Raw genomic sequence first — 19522 nt, 5'->3', positions numbered from 1 at the left:
AGCCGTTGTGTCAGTAGATCTGGATATACTGGTAGCCTTGTTGCTAATTGTTTCAGTGTTGAAATCCATGGCCTTCTTGGCCAGAAGGGTGCTATTACAATTATCTCTGCTCTCAGCCAAATTATTTGTAATAGCCGAGGTAGGACCGGTAAGGGCGGAAAGGCATAAAGCAGCATTTCTGGTCCTACTGCCGTTATCACATCTGTCGCTTTGGCCTGTGGATAACAATATCGGGTCATGAATCTCTGAGTTTGTCTGTTTGAGATTGATGCAAATAAATCTATCTGTGGCATCCCTAACCTGTGTGTGATCCCCCTGAACACTTCCTTGTTTAGCTGACACTCCGCTTCCGAAATGGTCATCCTGCTCAGCCAATCGGCTGTCATGTTTTCTTTCCCTTTTATATGCTCTGCTCTTATGGGCTTGAGTCTCTTCTCTGCCCACATTAATACTTTCCAGGCCTCTTTGTGCAGGTTGGCTGACCTGGACCCCCCTTGATTGTTTATGTAGCCCTTCTCCGCCATGTTGTCTGTTTGTATTAGGACATCCGTCTGCCACAATCACTGTGCGAACTGCGTCAAAGCCAAGGACACTGCTCTCGTTTCCAATACGTTGACTGGCAATCTGCTTTGTGTTTGGGACCACGACCCCTGTCTGGTTTGTCTCTCCACTGATGCTCCCCAGCCGGTTAGACTGGCATCTGTCAATACCTCTATTGGCTCTAACTCTTTGAAAGTCTCCCCCAGTGTAAGGTTCACCTTCTTTGTCCACCACTGTAAGCTTACTTTTACTTCCTTGTTCACAATTGCCACCCTGAAGAGGTCTGAGAAACCTTTGCAATGTTCTTGAATGTAATCTGCTCCACACCACTATGTCTAGAGTACAAATCATGACTCCCATCAGAGCTGCCAGCTGCATTAGCAATGACATCTTCTTGCGTATTACTACCACTCCCGCTCTTGTGATCTTTTCTAACTTTTTCTGGGTCAGGAACAATTTTGCTTGTTGTGAGTCTATCAACACTCCTAAATGTTCCATCTTGTGCTTCAACACTAATGCACTCTTTTCTACATTTATCACAAAACCAAACCCCTGAAATAATTTCATTGTGAGTTGTGTCTTTCTGTGCTCTTAACAAGTCATCTAAAAAGGCATACAGGTGTACCCCTCTGTCTCTTAGGATCGCTACAGGAACCACCACCAACTTTGTTAAAGTTCTTGGTGCCATGGAGAGACTGGACGGAAGTGCCTTGTATTGAAAGTGCTTCTCTTGTACACACATTCTGAGGTATTTCCTGTTTTGTTTTCAATATTAGCACGTGTGGGTACATCTCCTTTAAGTCTAAGGAAGTTAGACTGAACTATTTCTATGACTGATCTTAATTTTTCCATCCGGAACCTCTTCGTCTTTATGAGCCTGTTTAGATACTTCAAATCTAACACCGCCTTCCAATCTCCATTTGGTTTGGGGATTAGAAAAAGTATTGAATATACTCCCTGCTTCCTTTCTTCCTCTGGCACCTTTTCTATGGCTTGAATCTGAATTAAATATTCCATTGCCAATCTTGTTGCCAGACCTTTTCTATCACTTGAATCTGAATTAAATGTTCCATTGACTATTTTGTTGCCAGACATTTCTCTTTTGATTTTGAAACTGGAGACTTTGTGCCTGGTGGGAGGCACTGAAACTCTATTGCATAACCTTTGTGGGCAATCTCCTGTGACCATCTGTCCACCTCTGCTCCTACCCTCCGATCTTTGAATAAGGTTAATCTGCCTCCCACCATTGCTGCTGTGCAGTCATTGTTTTGGCTGCTTCTGCTCTCTATCTTGCTTGTCTTGTAACCTCTTCAAAAGTCAGTTCTAAGGCCTTTTGGCTTCCTGGCAAAACCTAGGCCGGGTGTTCTGAGTGCTAAAAGTGGAGGATGAACCCAGTTGAAACCTCTTATCTGACCTTCTCAAGGTCCTAGGCATTGCCTTCTTTTTGTTTCGTGTTTCAACTAATACCCTTTTCAACGCTTCCCCAAAAAACTTATCACCATAAAATAGGTACGCAGTCACAATCAATTTGGCTTTTTAATTTGCTTGCTACGCTCTCAGCCAAAGTGTCCGTCTTGCTGCAGCACTCATTGCCATGGCTCTAGCTGTAAAGATAGAAGTGTCTAGAGATGCATCAGCCAAGAATGACACTGCTTTCAGAACTCTCTGAACGTCTTCTGAAAGTCTTCTGCCTTCAGGAATTAACTGGGCTACCTCGTGCACCCACACTGTGCAAGCTCTTGCCACAACAGAACTAACAGAGGTTTGCTTTTGTTGCCATTGCCACTGCTTGAGAGGTCTTCCTTAAAGCACATTTTTCTAAATGGTCCTTCGCAGACCCTTCACCTTCCTCTGATAATAACCCACATGTTTCTGATGCAATAATGGGTGCACCAATAACTGGAGTTTGAAATAATTCTGCATATTTAGGCATATCCTATGATTTCTTTGTTGACTGGGGAATTGTCTATTTGCCGTTGGTTTTACCCATTCCGGCTCTATGTAATCTCTCAAAATGTTGTGGCAAAGGAAGCAACTTTGGGAATTGGTCTTTTGGAGGAAAAAATTCTGTATTGTCTTCAGTAATTTTTGACCTTAATTTGGGATTCACCTCTTCTTCCACTGCAGACTGCTTAATATTTAATGCTGCCATATATCTCCCCACTAAGTACTGGTAGTCATCTGGTCTGAAAACCCTTTATTTTGTTCTCGTAATTCCAATTTCTCCACAATTTCTTCATCAGATAAAAATTCCTGATCCCGTTCCGAGGATTCCTCCCCCTCGGATTGTATGCTCTCTCTGGAAGGACTATAATACACCCAATCTTTGGGCTGCCTTAGTTCTCCAAGATCTCTTCTGCAGGTCTCCCTGTTCACAGTCTCGGCTGCAGCCTCGTGATGGGGATCTGCTGCACCTCCCCCCCATATCCTCATGGGGTCTATGAGCAATTTTTTCTTTTACTCTGACCATTTTCATTATTTTCTGTAACAAGGAGCTAGAAATCTTTTTGCTCGGTGGCGCTTACTGTGTCTTCCTTCTCGTCCAAAGGAATATCATCAGGGGTGTTTTGCTGCACCGCGGTTCCGCCTGACCCAAAATGTCCACCATCTTTTATGGCGCGCTTTTTAGAGGCTTCCTTTGCCGATCTTTCTAATCTCCATCACTTTGCCGCCAAAGTGATGGAGCCTCCTCATTGATTGGGAAAGGGGCAGTCTGAGAGGACCCATCTGCCAACTTCACTGCTCAATCATCGGAGCCTCCATTTCAGTCTCCAAGAGCAGAATGTCTTCCAAGCCTCATCTCTGCATGCTGCTCGGCCGCCTGAGCCCCTAGAGGCTTAAAATGGCCATGTGCTCCTTTGTTTCTTGCAGAGTGCACCTTTACAGGCTTGTCTCTCCCCAGTCTCCTCCTGTTGCTTTGAATCGCCAGAAACAGCATTTAGCCAGGAAATTTAAAGTTTAGATACAAGTAGAATAGAATTAAAGTAAGATTTAGGCTAGAAATATAGATTAGAAATAAAAGATAGGCTGCCTGTTGCCTGACACACAAAAAGGTAAATGAGAACATTAAATTTGATAGTCTAACATTCTACTTCCAGCCAGACACCTATGTGAGCTCAAGGAAACATACAATCCCTTCTCTCCCTTCTCTTAGCATCCAGTATTTAGAGGACTGAATCTGAATCCTGTATTACCCCCCACATGAAATCAGAGGGACATGGTTAGGCAAGCTGAGTGGGTGACTAGACAAGCCTATGAGTGACTTTCACGGCTCAAGGAGTTATTCAAACCCAACACCATCACTCTGCTTGCTCTATAACACAGGCTGCCTCAAACACAGAGATATTGCGGTTTATCATACAAGGTACCAAAGTGCAGTGGTCCCCAACCCCCGGTCTGCAGCCAGGGGCCAGGCCGCGAAGGCCTCAGTACCGGGCCGCCACGCCTACCTCTCCCCCCCCCCTCCACGAGAAGTTTGCCAGGCCACGAGCGAAGTGGCCGCTTCGCTCACGGCCCCGGCTAGCTTCTCGCTGCAAGGGGGGGGGAGAGGCAGGTGCGGCAACCGGCATGCTGCCGCACATGTGCCCCCAGCGGACGCAAACATGCATGCGCAACAGCTCTGCACATGCATGTTTGTGCAGTGCTGCTGCACATGAACGTTTGTGCAGCGCTGCTGCGCATGTGTCTTTGTGCCCTGCCGGCTCTCTCCCACCCCCAGAAGCCGTCCTCAACCTGGAAAAGGTTGGGGACCGCTGCCAAAGAGGACAATAAGGGAAGAAACAGATGAGGGGGCTGGAGAGAAGTGCTGTTTTCAAAAATGTTCATATAAGGAAATCACCCACTTTGCTGAAGAACAAGCCATCTAAGACAGGTTCTTGCTTTTGTAGGTTAAATACACCGTTACAGAAATAGCCTTTGCGGCAGTTGTTCCCATATATTTCAAACCTCATTTACCAATGACATTAGCCTAACATCAACTATAGGTGATTGGGGGAAGCCTGTCATCTCTCCCCAAGGCTTTGGTAATTAGTATTTTTGTTTCAACTTCAGGGTTTTTAAAAAATTGTCGCTTTATTATGCCTTGTGAGCTTCCAAAGTCTGGCTTAGATTTCTCTTTGTTGATTGTGAATTCTTTTGAGTTTCTGTTTTACCTTATGACGGCTTTTATTATGGTGGTTATTTTATTGGTTTCTCTTAAACCACCTGAATGCTATATAATAATAAACACACTGGAATTAAGTCCCAGAGGGACTTACTCCCAAGTCCAAAAGCACAGAATTGCACACCATGTTGAAAAAGGTCACCGGCAACGCTAGTTGCTCTAGTATCATACACCAACCCCAGTGTAAGTATACTCAGCAGGTCAAATTACGGGTAAATGCTTCCAAATGCTATATAAACTTTGATAGTGGTTCTTACGACCTCAGATCAAGGGGATTATCCATTAGTAGTTTTTAAAAGAACCTGCTGTGCTTTAGCAAGGTATAGTATAGAGCACTACACTGTGATGTCTGACCTCGCACAGTAGTAGGGGCAGAATCTCTATTCAGAGCCACAGTTGCAATGTTTTCTATGTATAGTAGTATTCTCTCGTATTCTGACAGTTCGATTAAAATTCACAGAGAGCTGAGAGGCTCATGCTGAAGCAAAGAGCTTTCAATTCTGAAACCCTGCAGTAAATTACTTCTCCAACTGAGCAACCATACTTACATCAATATCCTCTTGGGTAAAAGTTTCTGGATCTTCTCCCATCATGTTGGCTAAATGTCTCTTTCCTATGTTGAACTCTTCAATCTGTTTCTTAATAAAAACTTCTGTATATTTCTCAGGTCCCGGAGCAGCAACATTTTTCCTCTGCGCTATGGCGGAATTAGCGCAGATTATCCTTGGTGCCTGGAAAGGGGGAGGGAGAGATAGAAGCAAAGACTGCATTATCAAAATGGGAGCATGGACACGACTAAGGCCTGCCCTATTACACTGGTACAAAAACAAAGATGACAATACTACTACAGAACCCACCAGTCAGTGCAGATAACCTAGCAGCTCAGAAAACCTTTGGAGTACCCTGTCCCACTTGGTAGGGACCCACCAGAAACATTCAAACCTCTGCTCACATTCACTGGGTAGCCTTATGGTAATTCTCTCACAGCCAAATCTACCAGTACAGTACTTTTATTCCCCCCATAAGAACTTTCTAAGAACTTTTCATATTTAATTACTGTATGTACAATAATCTGCATGTTCAGTTATTTTTTTCCAATATATTTTTGTTTTTTTACAAGTCCACCACATAGGGAAAAAGGTTCCATCTGTGTCCTGACATTTCCAGAATTTTGCTTTGTGTTTTTAAGTGTTTTCTCAATATCCCTTGGAGCTACAGACCAATGGCTGCTAGCTCAGTTGCCCAACACAATGACTAAGACAAGCCCCATTTGGAATGCCTAGTTTGGAGGCCAACATTTCTGGCTGAACAATGAATTCCCTCCCTCTTAAAACCCTACTACAATTGCCATCAATGCCTAGTAGTGAACACAATCCCTGCTTGAAACAATGGTCCAAGAGACGGTTATCTTCTCGCTTTTGTGGAAGTCTATAAGATACGGCTAGACAGATTTGTTTTTCTTTTAACCAAGATAATCAGTGGGGAAGACAACTGTAATTTCAATCAAGCACTCTGCCAAAGGAATAGAAGAATCACTGGCAAAGCAGTAATGGCTCAAGCTTGGCAAAAAGCCATCTTTATGCACTACTTTATTTGTTCCTGTGTTCATATTAACAAAGCTTCTCAGCAGTCTAATTATTCCATAAACAGATTACTGGAGTTGTCTCCCTGGAAAGAAACACGTCTCTCTCTCTCTCTCTCTCTCTCTCTCTCTCTCTCTCTCTCTCTCATACACACAAAATCACCACCCAGCAGAAGTTCAAGGGTACAAACTTGCGATCCTACTCAGCTGGCTACAAAAGGCAACCATTCAAAAGGGACATCCAGAGATCTGCCAATTTTTAAGCTGTGACTTGAAGTATATCTTTATTTCAATTCTGCTGAATTAAAATGGACTGTATTTATACGTAAGTAAAGTAGCCAGGATCAGGGCTAGAATGACTTCACTCCTCTTTATTCCTATAGGAACCTAGAAGAAGAAGAAGAAGGTTCTTATATATGCCGCTTTTCTCTACGCGAAGAAGTCTCAAAGTGGCTTCCAATCGCCTTCCCTTCCTCTCCCCACAACAGACACCCTGTGAGGGAGGTGAGGCTGAAAGAGCCCTGATATTAATGCTCGGTTATCAGTGCTGTGTTGAGCCCAAGGTCACCCAGCTGGCTGCATGTGGGGGAGTGCAGAATCGAACCCTCCATGCCAGATTAGAAGTCCGCACTCCTAACCACTACATCAAAAGTTTGCCAGTAAATGAGTTTAACTCAGACATATTACTGGGGGAGGGACACTTCCTTCTAACAACACAAATACAAAAACAGACCCTTGTATCAATTCTGTAATTCCTTACCTATACTATTAAAGCTCACAATTTTAGCCTAACTCTCCTATTCCAGCTGTAACCAGCATTTCCTATCTACAGCCCTTTCAGATTTCTTGTAGCAGATCCCAAACTAGCACATCAGCCATTTCAGGAGGCTGTCAGGTTATTATGCAGTCGATCAGTACCCTAGGAACACACAGAAACTAAAACCTCAGAGGATGGGATGTGCAGTAAAAATTGGAATCAGGCAAGAGTGATCAGAAAACCTGGCAAGAGCCAACTACCATTCATATTTTTGTCAGGTATCTCATTCTTCCTAAGTATCCCTTCAGGCAAAATCACACTGACGGATCCACTCAAAATCAGACGTGGCAAATTCACAGGATTAGGATCAGCTGTTTTGAAGAGAATACCTATTGTCAGCTTTTGACCCCCTGTTAGAACATCAGCATTTTAAACATGCTGTGAAATGCATCTCCTCAGACACACAGGCTTGGAGAGTATTCATCCACAATCTGTTTTAAAGAACTCTTCTTTAAAGGAGTCAGATTAAGTTTGTTATGCACTTCTCTGAGTGTCAAGAAATTCCAGGTGCGGCAATACCCGGAGGAAAAGAGCACTGGAGACCTATAAGCGATTATGTAATAGTTGCTTTATTTACAAACAAACAAACTAACAGAGCACAAACAGAGGCAAAGGGGATAATGGCTCTACTATACTGCACCAGAGAACCGAATCCTACGCCCAGAGTGCTTCAGCCAAATCACAGCTATGTGTCTGCTCTCTTCTTCAAAATTAAGCCTCCCATTTCTTCACATGCTCCTTCTCTTCCGCTTAGTAGAAAAGGCTTTTACTGGTACTTTTCAGGTGCCAGGGCACTAATCCCTAGCAAACAGCAGCCACTAACAAAACATCAGCCAAATATTTTGAACCATTAACCCAGTCCTTCTCAACTTTTTTGCCATTGAGAAACCCGAAACATTCTTCAGGCTTTGAGAAATCCCAGAAATGGTATAATTGTGCAGAATATGGTATAACTGTGCAGGTTGGGAAGCATAGGTGTGTACACACCCACTTGGGGACCCTCCCCTTCCCACCCCCCTCCAGGCCCACCACTGGCCATTTTTGGAGGGGTGGGTGGGTCGACATGACAATATATGGTCATATCACCCAATAAATGCTTAACAAATTTAAATAATATATTTTAAAAAATTAACTCCCAACCATTTGGGAAACCCTTCCAGGCCCATCAAGAAACCCCTGGGTTTCATGAAATCCTGTTTGAGAAAACCTACATTAACCAAACAAAGAACCAAACTGAGTCTGCAACAGGCTTAAAAGCATCTCAACAGGAATGTGGACAACTTGGTATGCTGTGCAGAAAATGAGTTACATCAATTTCCCCCCTCCAGTCGGTCCATTTAGTCTTAATGGCAATGGAATTTATAATTTGTTTGTCCTGTGATATTTATCTATGTACAGTGCATAGTCCATTGGTCTGTGCAGTAAACATCCATTCATTAATACGGTTTTATGTCCTACATCAGACATCAGTCAAGATCTACCAGGCCTGTGTTTACTGCACAGAGGGAAATAAGTCACATTCAAATTGCAACTTAAAAGTCCCTTGAATTCTCTGCAGTTCCAAAGGCTGAGTTCTTAATGAATGAATATAATACCCACTAGACTGAACATATCTCCTAATGTTTCATGTATCAAAGCACGAACGGCAACAATCCACTTATTTTGACAGGTATGGGTGCAGGTCTCAATGACCCCTCCCCTCCCCTCCCCATCAACACTGTGGAAAACTTACACATTCTTCTATTGAGTAGAACAGAAAGGAGAAACCAGAGGAGAAGTGGCATATGGCTGTTCTCACACACACAACAAGTTGACACACACAAACTGCCTAGTGCTGACGTTTACATAGGAGAGGAAGAGTTCACAGAATAGCATGAAGCTAGCATGGAGGACAGTGGAGAGTTGGCCTGCAGAGAGAGCCCAAGTTATTTTAAGGTCAACCTATAAGATCAAGACTGAGCTCAGATTTTATCCAAGGACTGCTTGCAAAGTCACAGCAAATTCTGGGAAATATAAGGAACACTTTACTTTCACCATAGAATTTCACACAAACCCATATCTAAGCAATCAAAATAGACACTGGCCAGAACACTACAAAACTAAGAGAAGCGGGACAAGATCAAACATTGTGGTGACAGCTAAGCCATAGGATCACCAAGAGTTGGACTCGACTGAATCGCTAACGTGGTCATCACATCATCTAAGCTCACTGAAATAAATCACAAATCACCAGACTAATTCTTTCCTCAGCATCATACTAAACAGAAAGTTTTACCATAAATAGTTCAAGCACCACACTGGACCATCCTTTCCTTGTTCTCCAATCTGACAGGAATAAGCAAATTAGCAGTGCAATGACTGTACTTTAAGAGAAGCACCTGCCACAGAAAACACATATGGGTGTGCTCTAGACAGAATTCACCTCGAGGATGCCATTTGCAATAACATCCCTATAGTGGCCAAACTGTGGCTCTCCAGATGTCCATGGACTACAACTACGGTAAGGGCTGTCTCCTTCAAAAGTTGATTTCAGAAGTTCTCATCTTCTTTCACCAACTCTTCTCATTTTGTTGAAGATGGAATGGGTGCAGGAAGCTTTTTGGAGCACCAGGTTTTTGGCTATTTTTTATTTCTTCCGATGAACTGGAATTTTGACTGTTGTAGGTAGGCCACAGTCTGACCAGCACAGCTGGTTCTGTTATTTCAACAGGCACTTATAAGACAGACAATAATCATGCTCATAGGTCTGTCAGCACCAGCAACATATAAGTATTTCTACTATTCTATGTTGGTCTCATTGGTGATTTTCATTATCTTCTCTGAACCGAAATATAAAACCCTACAAAAGATTTCCTTAACCTCTGTCTCCATTGGCTGATCTTTTTTCCGAATGTGGAATTACAGCAAAAGAGTACTCTCAGTAGCATAAACTGCAGATTCTACTTTAAAATAGTTGGTGTCTTTGACTTGCTTCAGGAGAATGACTGAAGCGGCCACATATTTTTCTGGCACCATAAGCAAGCTGCTCACACCTGTGCTCATGTTTAGGAATGGTGTCACAGCCAAAATCTTGGCCTGCTTTGTTAATTTTATGGTTGTTTTTATGATTTCACTATCCTTTCTTTACCTTGTGAGTTGTCAAGAACAGATATCTGGAATGGCCAAGTAGAAATTTTCCAGATAAATACCACATTGATGCAGTATGTCATGCATGAACATACAAAAGCTCACAATTCTCAACAATATTCATAATACTTGGATCACAGTCAGATGTAATTTTAGCTAACCTATGTCACGTGTGACAAGAAAGATGAGTTGTTTCCTCTGCAGAATGAGGGTGCACATTAAGCACTAGCTCACTGTTTAAGAACTGAGCCAGAAACGTGTGGCAATAAGGATCAAAGGGCAGAAGATAGTCTACCAGGTTCTAATCACCAACAGCCAAAGAAGCAAGTTTTTTGGGGGGTAAAATGGAGGTAACTTTCAAGCAAGGCTCAACAGTCTCTATGAAACCCAGGTTCCCTTTCTTCAAAATAAACACCGACAATTCCTATTACTTTCTCCACAGTAGGCTACTGTGGTGCCTGGGTGGAGCTATCTGCCGGTAAAGGTGACAATGCAGCTGCTACACTGGCCCTGAGCAGATGCCCTTTCAGGAACCACAAAGAGAAGTGACACCCAAAGGTCTTTCTCTAGGACACAACAAAGGGCTATAACATCTTTGACTCTAACTGCGTGTGGGTGCTGAGTCCGGAATAAGATAACTAACAGGAGCAGCTTGCCTTTGCAGCTAACTGGAAAACTGCTCGGGAAAAGCAACTAAACAGGAGGTTAATGACATGGCAGAAGATGGCATGCTGATCTCTTTCTCAGCAGCACTGAAGTTACTTCCTCCTGTTCACTCATCTTCTGCTCAACTTTACACAGGTCCTGTGGTTGAGATTCGTCCTGGACAAGCATTTCCCATGCAGCCGTCTCATCTGTTCTGCAAACTTTCCACCGCAGTACAAACACGGCAACAGGCGCTCCTCCATGCAACAGCTGCCGCCCTCTTTTTCTGCCGACTGGGTTTTTCTCATTGTGCTAGACACGCCGCACTACACAGAAACAAGCACATCATTATGGTCTCAGAAGCAAGAACTTGAACTTGCGCACACACAATTCCCTGACATGCCAGCATGACACCCATGAATAAAGGCAGAAGGAAGTTATAATTAAAAAGTGACCAAGTACTCCCCTGTCGTACACCCCCAGCCAGCATTCACAGCTTTCACCAATTCTATTCTCGACAAAGACATCTGCCACGAGTTACATGGGGTGTAGCTGCAGCTTTTGAAAAGGCTCCTGAAATGCACCTGCAAATGCCATTTACTCACCATACAAGCAGTCCAAGTGGGAACAGTTGCACAGGGGGTTTCCGAGGCTCCACAAATCACAGAACCTGAAGTCACCACATACACTGCATTTGACTGGTGGGAGGATTGTGGTGTCTTCAAGGCCATGCTGCCAGTTAATCAGATGATGACTGTGCATTTGTCTTCCACTGACAGCGCACAGAATGCTGAATAGTAGGAAGCGGGAGAGAAGCTTCTCGTATGCCGAACTTGCACCAGAATATTTGTGTATGAAGAGCAGAAAACTAAAGATGTAATGTGCCTGCCTGCCTGCCTCACAAGGACTATTCTGGGGAGCACCAGCTGGAAAGTATTTTCTTCTTTTGAACAAATGAAACACTTTAAGATTGTATTTGATTGCCATGTAGATTTTTATGTAAAGCAAACCTGTAGCAATAATTTCTACAGCATATTTAAGGATATGTTTGTGACTAATTCTGTCTATAATTAATTTGTCATAATGCATATAATAATACGCTATTAAAGAATTCAAAGCTTTCAGGGTTGCAAAGCTTAACATACAAATACATTGTAGCCCTATTATGACTAGGATGGTTTCCACACTAGTGATAGTGTTTGGGTTTGAAAATATTATGGAAGTTACTATACGTAAGAAGTCATACACATTTTCAAGGTCAGCAGTGTTTCTGAAATGGTGCATGCCAAGGGCTTCTATTTTAAAAGGTATAACAAGGAAAATAGTTTTTCAGAGGATAGTCACTGTTCTGTGCTTCACTCCTTGTTTGCTTATACCAGGCCTTTCTCAATTTTTTCACCACTGAGAAACCCCTGAAACATTCTTCAGATTTTGAGAAATTCCAGAAATGGCATGATCATGTGGAATATGGTTAGAAAGCATAGCTGTGTACATGGCCATCAGAGGCTGCTCCCCTTCCCACCCTCTACAGGCCCATCATTGGTCATGGGGGGCCAACATGACCATATATGGTCATAATTACCTGATAAATGTTTAATACATTTTAATATATATATATAAAATTTAATTCTCACCGAATTGGAAAGCCCTTTTGGGGCTAACAAGAAACCCCAGGATTTCATGAAACCCTGAGAAAGCATGGCTTACATGCATACTTCCTCCCCTAGCACAGTATGTAATAGAAGATAACTCTCCCTTTGCAGCTTCAAAGACCTGCAGACTGAAAACTACATAAGAAATTATCCCATCAGGGTTTTCCCTGCCAGCATTTATGGGTTAATAACAGATTTTATTTAATTGCTTAAAATGTCTTATGTGTATTTGTATCATTAACATCTTAAATCTGTAACCGCTCTTAGAGTGGTATTAGATTTGGTTAAGGGCCTTGAGGGCGGAGAGTGGGTGGGACCAGTCTGGGTCACGCTTTCCGATTGGGCCCTCACCTGGGAGTTCTAGCCAGTCGGAAGGCGTGAAGCGCCTTCTGATAGGGCCTCTCAACCCGCCCCCCCACAGGGAACTTCAGCCACAAGCCGGTAAGCTGCGGGGGGCGGGTGGGGGGGCCTTCCTCAGGCCCACAGAGCACACCCGCCACCTCACAGAGGCAGCGGGTGTGCTCCGCGGGCCCAGGGAAAACTGCGGCTTCAGTAGGGGAGGAGGGGGCCAGGGAGGGCTTCCTCGGACCAGTGGAACGCACCCACTGCCTCCCTGGGGCACCAGGTGTGCTTGGCGCCAGAGGGCAGCCTCGTGTATTAATATTTGCCACCCTGAAGACCCTCAAGAGAGCCAGCAGAGTGTAGTGGCTACGAATGGTGGAATCCTATCTAGAGAAGTGAGTTTGATTCCCCACTCCTGCATATGAAGCCTACTAAGGTAACCTTGGGCCAGTCCCACTTCTCTCAGAACTCTCAGCCCCAGCTCCTCACAAGGGAGAGGAAGGGAAGTAGCTTTGAGACTTCTTAGAATAGAAAAAGTCAGGTATAAAAAACAACTCTTCTTCTGCCTTGAACTAGATTGGCAGGGCAGCATAGAATTTTTTTTTTAATTAAAAAAAGAGGACCTTGAAAATGCAGACCCTTGCAGAGTCTGAACACATATTTCCATAACCCTATGCAGCAGTATGGCAAATGACACAGAGAGATTCTCTCTAATTTCTTATTTTCTCTAACATCTGAAGTCAACTTTGTCTCCTTCCCAAACAATTTGAATGGTGGCCAGCAAAGACCGACTGGTTAATGTCCATCCAAACTAATACTTATAGAATATCTGCATCCTAAAAGATATCGTGTTCTCACTGCCATGCCAAAGGAGTGGTAGTTTGTAGCAAAGCAAAACAGAAGTCCAAATACACCTTTCATTTATTCCTGTATGAATTTTTGTGAGTTACAACACACTTCCACAGATGCAATGGAAGAAAATAGTTTTCCTCATTTTTCTGCAAAAAATTATACAAGAAGAAGTAGATAGGGGTTGTATAATAAACTGTAATTCTCTATGTTCAAGAATCAAAAGGATCACACATACAGGATGACAAGATATCAGAGTTTCTAGACTTTCATACAGTGAAAATAAAAGCGCAATAAAGGTGAACAACAAACTAAGGAAGAAGTTTTTGTAGGAAGGGGATTATGGCACGTATCTACAATAACTTTCTTTACTTCAATAGTTTTCTAAGCACGTTTATTCACACTGTCATACATTTCATATTTATTGAGAATACTTATATTCTGCTTTTCAACCCAATCAAAACCAAGGCAACTAGCTAAAAATCAACTTCAAATGAGTTCGAAAGCATAACCAAAATGAAACATACATATAGAAAACATCTAAAAAAACATCAGATGGAACAAATGCCATTATATGTCTTCCAAATAACATATTTAGGAGTGGGATGCCAATCATGACCAGAATTTACGCTGCAGATGAACGACAGCCCAGTATTTTCACCAGATAATCCCAACATTCTGGTTTAAAGGAGTTTAATTCCAAGGAAACTCCTAGACACTGCTGATGTTAATGAAGAGAGAACACATACTCTTAGAGAAGAGATCTGAAACTGAAATATAATCCTGTTGTAATCTAAGCAGGTATGGGCCTTTGCCCAAATAATGATCTCATCGTTGAAGGGCGTGTGTGCATGTGTTGCTGACCATCTGGCTAACCTTCCTCAAAAGAGAAAGTACTTTTGCCATCCAATAGAGCAGATGTGCTATTCATTTTACCGGTGTTTACTAGATGTAAACACACTAGTAATGCTTGTAATCCATGCCTTCTCCAAGCACCCCAACATCTTGCCTGTAGTAGGCCATAGCTGAGAAGCCTGCAAACATCACCAACAATGGCTGTGTTGCTAGAGAGGGGGGAAATGGTAATGTTTGGTTAAATATAGGATTATGATAATGACATTAATTTAAAAAACTCCATTAAGCTACTCCAAATTTTCTGCAAAAGACATGCACTATGAATAGTTAATATACACACCATGTAAGGTTCAATAATGAATCTCTCCACTGGAAAGTATAGCATGCTTTCTCTTTCCCCTCACCTTACATAAAAAGGTTAGACCCAGAAAGTTGATAACCAAAAGAGATCATCAGAGACTTCAACTCCAATACCTCTAACTGATGAGAAACTTTAAATCCTAACACTCTAACAAAGTGAGATTTGTTTTCTCAGACTGCATCTCTGACCCTTTCCATCACCCATTCCTGAGCACATTTACTTAGAAGAAGAAGAAGAAGAAGAAGAAGAGTTGGTTCTTATATGCCGCTTTTCCCTACCCGAAGGAGGCTCAAAGCGGCTTACAGTCGCCTTCCCATTCCTCTCCCCACAACAGACACCCTGTGGGGTAGGTGAGGCTGAGAGAGCGCTGATATCACTGCCCAGTCAGAACAGTTTTATCAGTGCCGTGGCGAGCCCAAGGTCACCCAGCTGGTTGCATGTGGGGGAGCGCAGAATCGAACCCGGCATGCCAGATTAGAAGTCCGCACTCCTAACCACTACACCAAACTGGCTCTCCAAACTTATTTCAATAGGGTTACTTTATACCAGGTATTCCTGGCAAATAGATGGGGAAGAAATTGAGGTAGTGACAGATTTTATTTTCCTGGGCTCCAAGATCACTGCAGATGGGGACGGCAGCAAAGAAATTAAAAGACGCTTGCTCCTGGGGAGGAAAGCTATGGCAAATCTAGACAGCATCCTAAAAAGCGGAGACATCACCCTGCCAACAAAAGTGCGTTTAGTCAAGGCTATGGTCTTCCCAGTTACAATGTATGGCTGTGAAAGTTGGACCATAAGGAAGGCCGGGTGTCAAAGAATTGAGGCTTTTGAACTCTGGTGCTGGAGAAGACTCTTGCGAGTCCCTTGGACTGCATGGTGAACAAACCGGTTAGTCCTAGAGGAGATCAGCCCTGACTGCTCCTTAGAAGGCCAGATCCTGAAGATGAAACTCAAATACTTTGGCCACCTCATGAGAAGGAAGGACTCCTTGGAGAAGAGCCTAATGCTGGGAGCGATTGAGGGCAAAAGAAGAAGGGGATGACAGAGAATGAAGTGGCTGGATGGAGTCACTGATACAGTAGGTGCAAACTTAAATGGACTCTGGGGAATGGTAGAGGACAGGAAGGCCTGGAGGACCTTTGTCTATGGGGTCACGATGGGTCGGACACGACTTCACACCTAACAATAATAACAATACCAGGTATAGGTTTACCAGCTATGAGTTGGAAAATACCTGACAATTTGGGGAATCCAGTTTGAGGAGTGGGGGTTTGGAAGGGGAGGAACTTCAATGAGGTCTAATGCCATAGAGTCCACTTTCCAAACCAGCATTTTCTCCAAGTGATTTGATCTCTGTTGCCCTGAGATCAGCTGGAGGTTGGCACCCCCACAACATAAATGGAAATTATATATATTGGTAATTGTTTTTATGAACATAAGTTTCATCTTGGGAAGTTCACAAGGCTCTTTCAACACCTTGTCCCTCACAAATAAAAATTTCATGTCATTTTAATACATTCGGTGAAGATACTGCAAAAGTGAATTACCCCCTGACAAACAGTCCCGTACTCGCTTTGCTTATCGCTAATTTACTAAAAGCATGAAAGCGGTAGAGAAACGCAATGGCAGTCTTATTCCCAATGCGGCTTTTGCATTAAAATGTTTTCCTCTGCGGTGGGCCTGTGCAGCAATGGGTCGGAACAAGCACGGTAAAGTCCGGAGGCCAGGCAAGGGAACCACACTCTGCGCTGCGTCCACCATCAGTGACCAGCTGCAACCATTTTGAAGACAATGCGAAACAACGCGCGAGACACAGAGGAGGGAAGACGAGAACGAAAACTGACCCCCCCCCCCGGACACTACACACAGTTAAGCTCCGCAGAAGGGTCTGTTCCGCCTCCCGAGCTTTTACCTTCGCTCTCAGCAGTGGTTTTCCGGTCCTCCCTACCACGCGCCAAACAGAGCTACCCACTATCACGCGTCCTCCCACGACCGCCATATTAAATGAGGGCAATGGGGAAACTAGCCACGCCCTCTTTCTCTCGACACGTCGCACAGCTGCGCAAGCGCGCGCACCGCCAGGAAAACGTCGCGTCTGATTCGCGGCTATAAAAAAAGGAGGCGGGAAATGGGGCGGAGGCGGAGATTGGGTAATCTCAGGGAAATTGTTGGTGGGAACATGCCCTTTTAAAAAATGCAGCGTGTAATAAGTATTTCTAACAGGAACTGTCCTTGGCCAATCAGAGAGGGTATAAAAGAAAGGGAATTACCTGACTCCATTACTTGCCTGCTGGTCTACTATGGGGGAGAGGAGAGAGTCTGGCTGTCAGAGTTTTTGCTGGTTGACTGGCTGAGGCTGACTGGATTCCCATTGCTGGAGAAGACCACTGCTGGAGGGAATCTCTAAAAAAACTTGATTTTTTCTTTTTATTTTAACTTCTTCTTTTTAAATCTCTTTGCATTTCTATGGATATGTGGGGGGATTGTGATTTTTAATTCTCTTTTTTTCCTGGGTTTTCTGGCTTTTTAATTATAATTTAAAATTTTATCTTGCACATGGTTTTGCTTTGTTGAATGTTGCTGTAAGGGGGGGGGTCCAAGATTAATTTGCAAAGAAAATCCCCAAATAGGTCTTACTCTGTTCAAAGTTGCTTCTTAGTTATACAGTTTTCTCTTCGCAATGTCTCTATGGACCCTATGGTCCCTCCCCAAACCTCACCTTCCAAATTTCCAGGTATTTGCTAACCCAGAACTGGCAGCCCTATTCCAGTGTATCTCGCTGTTACTGTTTTAGCAGCAATTTCATCTTGCAGATAATATTGTAATTGCCTGAGCTTAGTAATAACTAAATACAATTGAAATAAATTTTGATGGAAAGTCTTAATGACTATCTGCAAATCTTTGCAGGAATGGGAACTCTGAAAGGGAAATCCAATTGAAAATACTCTTGGCTGCATAAGCCTGTATATAATAGTTTTTAAATGGCACGTGTATGAAGATATTTGGGATGTGGTCGGTGCTGGAAAGATGCGATGAGTTTCACTAGTTGATGGAGTGGAGCAAAACCCCTTCACTTTTTTCCTCCACTCTCTTGAGGGATATATTTACTACTTAACGGAAAGGATTGTCTCCTCCTTCCCTAACTACTGGTGGCTTTTCTTGTAGGCACAACTTTCAAGCCAACATAGGCTCTTAGCCTGGATTTTTCATGCAGTGGCTCTGGTCATTCCAATCCATTGCTGTCCCATACTGCCCCAAGTATCCTATCTTCTTATTGCTTTTAGCACACTGCAAAGCCAGCCGGAGCAGTGGGATAGGAGTGGAGGCAGAGAAGGGGAAGAAAGGAATGTGAAGGATGACAAAGGAAAGAGAGGAGAAATGGAATATGAATGGAGCAGAGTGAGGTAAAGAGAACTTGAAATGGGATAAGAAAGTGAGATGCATGGGTTAGGAAATAGGGTAGCTTTGGATGCTCGCAAGTTCTGAGGAACACCTTGGTGTGTATCAGGTCACAAAGGGCCACCACATTCATAATCTCTTTTCTAGAGATGGTGTTCCTGGAAGGGTAGCCAGCTGCTAATTCAAATATGTATGAACATATAAAATATGTGTAGTAAGCTAAAAATGTATCTTAATTGTATTCACTGCATCAACATACGCTTTACTTATTTTGAATATTGACTGTTTTTTGTTTTTATCAGAATATGGCAGTTCAGTGATCAAAAGGGTCTATATACTACAGTTCCCAAGTTCCTTTGTTGACCTCATCAGGAGTTCCCTTTGCCCTGTATGGGGAAAGTTTTCATGGGGCTGGTATTCAAAGTTTATCTTATTAAAAATCAAAACTCAAGTATGGTTTATACTTCAGTAAATTGTAGCCCGTTATGATGCGTTTCCACATATATACATAGGTGGTAGAGTCAAATATGAAAATGCAACCATTTTATAAGACCTGCCTTTATACATAAAGAAAAATGATGATTGGCATTATTATTTTATGTTCTCAATTGTGGTACAGTTTTCAAGACAAGAGACATTTAGAGGTAGTTTGTCACTGCTTGTCTCTGCAGGGCAACCCTGGATTTCCTGGGTGGTTTCCCTTCCATATAATAACCGGGACTGTCCCCACTTAACTTCCAAGATCTGACAAGATCAGATTGGCCTGGACCAATCCACATCAAGGCATACCTATATTACATGTAATTTGCTTCAGTGGTTCTCTAAACAAACAGCAATTACAGGATTGGATCCCGTAGTTTTCTCTTGATATTTGAAGGACTGAATAGTAGCTGTAGCAGGATGACTTTTCTCAATCCCCACTTTTCATCTGTTCAGCACTTTTCTTGATAGGCCTATTATTCTTGTCTTAGTATAGGAATTTTCCCTCTTATCTTGGCAGCGCTGTTTCTTCATCTTTAACTGATAATGCTATCTCTATTTTTGTTCTAATGGATATGGCGTTTTCTTCTAAGAAGCACAGACATGTACTTACTCCTGAATAAATAAGAAATTGGTTGATTATAGCATTTTGTCCTAGTGCTATTTCTGCCCTGGACTAAATTTGATTCTTTCTGGAATAATACAGTTGAGG

At 43.0% G+C, this 19522-nt stretch overlaps 1 protein-coding gene across 1 annotated transcript in view; it reads right to left on the bottom strand.

The window, feature by feature from the left end:
* Window positions 1–17000, bottom strand: part of MRPS9 (mitochondrial ribosomal protein S9) — a 47257-nt gene extending 30257 nt beyond the window's left edge. The window contains exons 1-2 of the mRNA XM_077343583.1: window positions 16844–17000; window positions 5251–5433 (exon numbers count right to left, since the gene is read on the bottom strand). Of these exons, the coding sequence (XP_077199698.1) occupies window positions 5251–5433; window positions 16844–16930 (270 nt within the window). The 5' untranslated portion in view covers window positions 16931–17000. The remainder of the gene's footprint in view (window positions 1–5250; window positions 5434–16843) is intronic.
* Window positions 17001–19522: the final 2522 nt, after the last annotated feature.

The sequence above is a fragment of the Paroedura picta genome, chromosome 6 (assembly GCF_049243985.1).
Source record: "Paroedura picta isolate Pp20150507F chromosome 6, Ppicta_v3.0, whole genome shotgun sequence".
Classification (NCBI taxonomy): domain Eukaryota; kingdom Metazoa; phylum Chordata; class Lepidosauria; order Squamata; family Gekkonidae; genus Paroedura; species Paroedura picta.
This window is presented reverse-complemented; position numbering and strand designations above follow the sequence as displayed.